At 45.4% G+C, this 7,642-nt stretch overlaps 1 protein-coding gene across 1 annotated transcript; it reads left to right on the top strand.

The window, feature by feature from the left end:
• Positions 1-3,265: 3,265 nt before the first annotated feature.
• On the top strand, positions 3,266-4,505 carry LOC308394997 (uncharacterized protein F54H12.2-like; the record flags this gene model as incomplete). Its single annotated transcript, XM_080879648.1, has 2 exons — positions 3,266-4,203; positions 4,343-4,505. The coding sequence occupies 2 exons, from the start codon at positions 3,266-3,268 to the stop codon at positions 4,503-4,505; spliced, it is 1,101 nt and encodes a 366-aa protein (XP_080735774.1).
• Positions 4,506-7,642: the final 3,137 nt, after the last annotated feature.

Raw genomic sequence — 7,642 nt, 5'->3', positions numbered from 1 at the left:
TGCATGCTTCCTATATTTAACCTTGTTTTTTAAATCATGTATTCTGTTTCTTTTTAAAAAAAAAACAAAAAAACAAAATCCTACCTCATTTTTAATCATGTATTCTGTTTTTTAAAATCCTACCTCATTTTTTAATCGTGTATGCTTTAAAAAAAAGTATCCTGTTTGTTTGTAACCTTTTAACATGTTTACCTCATGTTTTTAAAAAAAAGAAAAAAAGAGTTTTTGTAACCGTTTGACTCTATAACTGTGTTTTATCTCAGGGTTTTGAATAAAAGTGTATTCTGTTTCTTTTTAAAAAACAAAAAACTACCTCGTTTTTTAATTCTGCTTTATTTTAATCATGTATTCTGTTTCTTTAAAAAAAAAAAAAAAAAAAAACTACCTCGTTTTTTAATCATGTATTCTGTTTTTTAAAATCCTACCTCATTTTTTAATCGTGTATGCTTTAAAAAAAAAAGTATCCTGTTTGTTTGTAACCTTTTAACATGTTTACCTCATGTTTTTAAAAAAAGAGAGTTTTTGTATTCTATAACTGTGTTTTATCTCAGGGTTTTGAATAAAAGTGTATTCCTGTTTTTTTTTGTAACTTACTTGTATTCCTGTTTGTATTCTATAAGTGTGTTTTATCTCAGGGTTTTTGAATAAAAATGTATTCCTGTTTTTTGCATGTTAAACCCTCTGGTTTTGAATAAAAAATATTTAAAAAGCATTCATCTCTGGTTTTTGAATAATGTATTCCTGTTTTCTGCACATTAAGCCCTCTGGTTTCGAAAAAAATAATAATAATAAAAAACATTCATCTCTGGTTTTTGAATAAAATAATAAAAGCCGACTCCTGCGACGTTATAACGCAGCCGAGCTTTTTATCAGAAGACGAGATGGCCGAGAAAAGTGAGATGAAAAAAGTGTATTACGACCCGCATCACCCAGGTAGTTTCAGAGGAGTAAATAGACTCCGACGTGCTTTAGAAGATGAAACTGGTAAAAAAGTTGATATCCGCAAGGTGCAGAATTTTTTATCCGAGCAGGACGCCTATACTCTGCACAAGCCGGCGCGAGTAAGATTTAAGAGAAATAGAGTGTTTGTGACCAAACCCCTGAAGCAGCTTCAGGCCGACCTGTGCGACATGAGACAGCTGTCTGAATACAACGACGGATTCAATTATTTATTAACCGTCATAGACGTATTTTCAAAAAAGGCTTACGCCCGCCCCCTGAAAAAGAAGACGGGTTCGGAAGTGACTGAAGCTTTCGAATCTGTGTTGAGAGAGAGTGAAATACCGGAAAATTTACAGACCGATGCGGGAAAAGAGTTTTTCAACAAGAGTTTTCAAGCTCTGATGAAAAATCACAGCATCTCCCATTTTGCTACCGCCAGCGACCTAAAGGCCTCGGTGGTGGAGAGATTTAACCGCACCCTGAAAACGAGGATGTGGAGATATTTCACCGCGCACAATACCAGACGCTATCTGGAGGTGTTGCCCGACCTGTTAGAAGGATATAACCGCAGTTATCACAGCAGCATTAAAATGGCACCTGCCGAGGTGCGCCCCGAGAACGCGGATCAGGTGTTTCGCAACTTGTATGGAAAGACACCCGCCCGTCCTAAAATAAAGTTGAAATTTAAGAGGGCTGATCTGGTGAGGATATCCAAATTGAGAGGAGTATTTGATAAAAAATACGAACAGTTTCACGGACGAAATCTTTACTGTGATCCGGGTCCTTCACCGATCGCCCCCCGTCTATAAGCTACAAGATTATGACGGGGACCCTATTGAAGGGTCGTTTTATGAGCCCGAGCTGCAGAAAGTGAAACTGACCGAGGACAAAGCGTTTCATGTGGAGAAGATTTTAAAGCGGCGCACAGTCAGAGGGGAAAAACAGGTTTTTGTCAAGTGGAAAAACTGGCCGGATAAATTCAACAGCTGGGTGAAAGCCTCGGAAGTGGTAGGCGTATAAAAAAAGAGACCCCTCGCATCATTCGGCTCATTTTTTAAAATTCATCATGGAGTCCGAAGGGTTTTACGTGACCCTGCCTTCCAACGCCAGCAAGGGTTTATTTAAAGATAACGCCAGCGGCTGCTACACGGTGGATCTGGCCAAACCCCTCGAGCTGACCGGAGAATGGAGCGTGGGCTTATGCGAATTCATTTATCCGCGCACATGGTACAATCTACCGCCGGACGCCTCCTACTTGGAGCTGATGCGGACGACGGAGGAAGATCAACCCCTGGTGATTTTAAAATTCGGCAGGGGAGGTCATTACGGACGCGTTAAAGATCTATTGGATCACCTGGTGCCGGCGATCCAAAAGTACGACCCGTCCTTCGAGGCTTCATTCAACAACATCACCAAACGTCTGGATGTCAAAGGAGTCGGGAGCCATAAAATAAAGGTCTTCCCTCCTCTGGCTTACATGCTGGGATTGAAAACGAACGAGTGGTGGACTCTGTCGAAGCGCTCTACTCCGTATCCGTGCGATATGAACGCGGGCGTATATAACCTGTTTCTCTACACCGACATCGTTCAGTACCAGCCGGTCGGTGACAGTTACTCACCGTTGCTCAGCGTCCTTAACGTGAAAGGCGATTACGGAGACGTGATCAGCATCAGACATAATACGGTCCATTACTTGCGCGTATCTAAAAAATACATTAAAACCATACGCGTAGAAATTAAAACGGACCGCGACAGATTCGTGGATTTTGTTTACGGGAAAACGATAGTCAAGCTGCACTTTAAACCGGCTTGAGAATGGCGGCGCGTCTCCCGCAGGACCCCCACCGTTTTGTGAGGTATTATGAGGGGCAGGTGGGAGGTTCCCTTCCGGGTTTTTACGGAGCGCCCGTGATGTACGGCAGAGGGATAGGATCCATCTTCTCCAGACTGTTTCGTTTCGTGTCTCCTCTCTTCAAATCCGGGTTCGCCGTAGCTAAACCTCACCTGAAAACGGCCGCAACCAATATCGCTACAGACGCTGTGAAAAGAGTGATGGGTAAGCTGACAGAGCCTCGCCAGGAGGGGGCGGGGGGTATGATGGTCCTCTCCCGCAGGAAGAGGAAACGCCCTCCGGGCGAGCGGATTAAAAATAAAAGCGTCGGAGTAAAAAGTAAATCAGTTAAGGCTGGCAGTGGGAAGAGAAGGAAGCCCCAGAGGAGCTCGGACATATTTTAGAAGAAAATAAATAAATAAAAAAATGTCTCTCTTACACAAGAAATCTGCCGAATGCACCCTTGCCGAACTGGATCTATTTTCGGCTCCCATGACCCAGCTATCCATAGAGGATAAAAAATATCAAGAATGTCAGCCCCTCTCTGCTTTGAACGACAACTCACCCATTGAATTTTTCATCCCCGGAGACGGGGAAAAGTATCTCGATCTGAACGACACCATGCTCCATCTGAGAGTGAAAATTACGGAAAAGGACGGGAGCAACATCCCACCCGATGCAGGGGTAGCCCTCATCAATTATCCTCTCAACACAATTTTCAGTCAGTGCGACGTTATTCTGGGGGATCGATTGATTTCGCAGTCCAGCGCCACCCACCCTTACAGGGCCATGATCGAGACGCTGCTCAACTTTTCAGAAGACACTCTAAAGAGTCAATTCAGCGCCGGTCTGTTTTACAAAGACACTGCCGGAGACATGGATTCTATAGTTATAAGCAACGGGCCGAACAAAGGGATAAAACAGAGAGCCGTTTTCACGGCCGAGTCGCGAGAAGTGGACCTGCTGGGTCCCCTCCACGCAGATATTTTCTTCTGCGAGAGGCTCCTGCTGAACTCTGTGGATTTGAGAATTAAATTGATACGCAACAGCGATGCCTTCAGTCTGATGGGAACTCGGGATTCGCAGTTTGCTCTGAAAATAACTTCGGCCTCTCTGTTTGTTAAAAAGGTCACGGTCTCACCGGCCGTCAGGCTGGGGCACGCCGCGGCCCTGATGAAAGGAAACGCCCTCTATCCTCTTTCGCGCGTTTCTGTGAAAACCTACTCCATCCCTGAAAATTCCAGGATCTGCAACCAAGAGAATCTCTTTCTGGGAGCCATGCCCAAATACGTGGTCCTGGGCATGGTTCATCACGACGCCTTCACCGGGAGGAGGGATCTGTCGCCTTTCAACTTTAGACACAACGATGTGGAGTATCTGGCGTTGTGTCAGGACGGCAGGCAGGTGCCCGCCAAAGCTTTCCAGCCACAGTTTGACCGCGGAAATTCGGTCAGGGAGTTTTATCACGTTTTCCGCCACGGGGAGACACCTCAAAGATTTACCTCTGAGCATCGACCGCCGGGAATTTAATGAAGGGTACGCCCTTTTTGCCTTTAATCTGGAACCCAGCGAGGATGCTGACGCCCTGTCTCCCGTCTCCAACGGGAATTTGAGGCTGGAGATGAGATTCAGAGTTCCTCTGCCTCAGACCACAACTCTCATAGTGTACGCCTGCTACGACTCAATTTTGGAGATTGACTCTAAAAGACAGGTGCTGGTGGATTATTACTAAAAAAAATATATACATGGATAACCTTCAGCTGGAGCACATTCTACATCGCGCCTTGGGAGACGCTTTCTGCGGGGTTTGGGCCTCGGACCAGCTGGCCTTTTTGAGGCGCGACTTTAAACCCCCCGCCTACTTTATAGTAAACACTCACCCCTCGCACTTGAGGGGAGAACACTGGCTGGCTCTGACTCTGGAAAAGGACGGCTCCTCCACTTTTTTTGACTCTTACGGATTCCCTCCCGACTTTGCTCACTATCCCTCGGTCATCTCAGAGTTTCTGGAAGGCCGCTCTGACAAAATACTCTATCACGATCGTCAACTTCAGCACCCTATGTCTGTCGTTTGCGGGCAACATTGCATTTTTTATCTATGTCACAAGGCTCAGGGGTTATCCGTCGGTAAAATACTTTCTCTGTACTATAACGATGTGTTTAAAAATGATGATATGGTGTCTGACTTTCTGAAAGGACGCTGCCCCGCTCGCTCTCGCAGAGGTCATCACGGGGCGTGCTCCTTACAAAAGTTTAAAGATGTGTGTATCGAATAAAGAAACGTAAACAAAAAAAAGTTTGTTGCAGCGTTTTTTATTTCATTTGTAAACAAAAAACATTTGATTTTACATAGAGGTCCAGGTCGGGGAAAGCGTTATTTTGACTCGAGAAGGTTTTCTCCCCCTTCGCGCAGGTGTCTGTCCTCCCTCCTCCTCCTCCACAGATTTAAGACGCGCATACTGGTCGCGAGCTCTACGGTTATGTATTGAGGATGAGGGTATGTTTGTTTCGACCAAAGTAGTTAAAAATGCGTTCCATCCTTTCGGTCGCGTTTGGTTTTTACTTTTAAAAGAGAGGGAGAGGTTTTTAAATAGATCGATCATGTGCGAACCCCGCACCGCATCCCCCTTATAAACAAATTCACCCCTCTTTGTCCATCCTCCTCCACCCTCAGGTAATTTCTGCATAATGTAGCGGGCGTTTTTGCGATCTCGAGGGGGTAAGGATTTTAATACTTCTTCCATCATTTCATCATCCTCCTCTCTGGGCCGCTGCACTTGTTGCTGCACCTGCTGCTGCGCCTCCTCTGGCGGGAGGTGGAAAGTCACCCTACTCTCCTCGTCCCGGTCCTGTTTAGAGAGTGTGAGATATCTCCGCAGCAGAGACTCGTATCTTTTGATTTTTTCGTACGAATTTAGCCGCGGATCCTCCAGTATGGCTTTCATCTTTTCGTCCAAATCGTCTTTGGCAGTTTCTCTGACGGTAGGCTCGGTGGGTCGGGTCAGTTTTTTCAACTCGTGAGAGGGAACGAGAATCATTTTTTTAAACATCTCAGCGTTTTTGAAATATTCCTCCCAGCAGGTTCCCCAGAATGGGTACGGCTGCGGACAACAGAGGGAAAAGAAACCCGCCCGTTTGTTTCTTTAAAACTTGACGCTTACGGTTTAAACTCGTTTTCTTGTCGGCCAGCAGCCTGATGATCTTTTTCTGGCGTTTCAGTTTTTGGTATTGAGGAGCGGAAAGAGGTATGTTTCCCCTTAAAAGATTTAAAGCTATCTCGCACAGCGCCTGGAGGAAATCCGGGGAGCTGTGAGTGAGAATGTCTTTGCGTTTCTGCGGCGACGCGTGGTACAGAGCTTGCAGTAAGACTGCGTTTCTTTTTATACGCTGAGACATGGCTACTTAGGTTTAGGCAGGTAAATGACGGGGTACTGCCCCGGAAGCAGACCGGCACGCACTCTGTAGCGTTCTGGGCACGAGGGAGTGAGATCGAGGATTAAATACCCGTGGGGCTCCTCGGTGGCGTCTTTGAAACTGTCTGAGAAAAATGTTTTTTGCGAAGGGAAAATCTGACGGGCCAAAATCTCAATCTGCAGCTTGTCTCTGGGGTTTTTAAACAACACCATATAATTGGAGTTTAAGCTGATGGTGCGGCTGTATTTACCCTGATGGAAAACATTCTGGGTCAGCATCATGACCGAGACGTTTTTATGGTGGCGGTATTGAGTGAAAATTTTAACCACTTCCTGGTGATCCGAGGCCTGAAAGATGACGTCATCCAGCACCACCAGAACGTCTCGGAAATCTTCAAAAGAATCAGGCAACCCCTCGACAAATTTAATGTTTTTATTGGTCTTTGAAAGCTCCTCGTACATGGGTTGAAAAGAAGTATAAATCCACACAATATTCGCGGGCACAGTATCCATGACGCGTTCACAGTTTTCCAAAACACACTTTACAAAATGAGTTTTCCCACACCCGCTAGGACCCACAACTAGACAGGAAAAAGGCACTTTCAGTCTGTGATCAAAATCAGTTTCCTCCATTTTTTTTTTTTTTTTAGAAGAAAACTAAAACAAAAACACTAGTACCCGAAAGGCAGAGTTGTGCCGTCTGGAAAGAGACGTCTCTTGTCGTAAACCACGCGAAACTTTTTCTGAAATGTTCTGTTTTTGAGCACAAAGCCTCTCTTATCCCTCTGAATACCGTTCTGAGGGGTCTCGAGCTCCGCCTCTTTCATACCAGAAAGGTAACTTTCCACCAACCCGCTCATACTGTCGAAATTGACACGTTCGCAACATTCTCTCGTCTGCGTTATTCCTTTCATTTTTACCACCAGTTTCTTTTTGTTTCTGGTCCGGTAGGCGTAACTCTTTGGACCCGCGGAGACAAATTCCTGGATGGTGTCCCCGTCTAATTCGTCCGTGAGATCCCCTAGATAGTTGCCCAGCTCTAAAGGTTCCTCCCCATCTTTCACTACGTAGATCAGAGAGTCGGTGTCGGTGTACAGAACGCTGCGCTGCAATTTTTCTAAATACTCGTAGAGTTTTAGACGGGCGTAGGCTGTGGTGAAAGCGGCTATGAAAACGTTATTGGTAGCGCCGGGAGGTATCACGCACCGCTCGTTATAGCTCCACTGAATTAAAGCCACTTCCTGTTTTTTGGTCTTTAAAAAAGAGACGTGTTTAAAGACGTACTGTCCTGAAAAGACGTAGTTAAAAAACTGACTCGGCTTTCTGACCAGAGTGGTCTGAGTCAGGTTGGTTCTCTGAGCAAACTTTCCCCAGAAACTGTTGAGACACAATTTCGAAACTTGTCTTTTGGCCGGATTCACCTCTATTTTTGACGGGTCTAAACGTATGCCCTGAT

Source organism: Rhamphochromis sp. 'chilingali', assembly GCF_963969265.1.
Source record: "Rhamphochromis sp. 'chilingali' genome assembly, chromosome: 4".
NCBI lineage: Eukaryota > Metazoa > Chordata > Actinopteri > Cichliformes > Cichlidae > Rhamphochromis > Rhamphochromis sp. 'chilingali'.
This window is presented reverse-complemented; position numbering and strand designations above follow the sequence as displayed.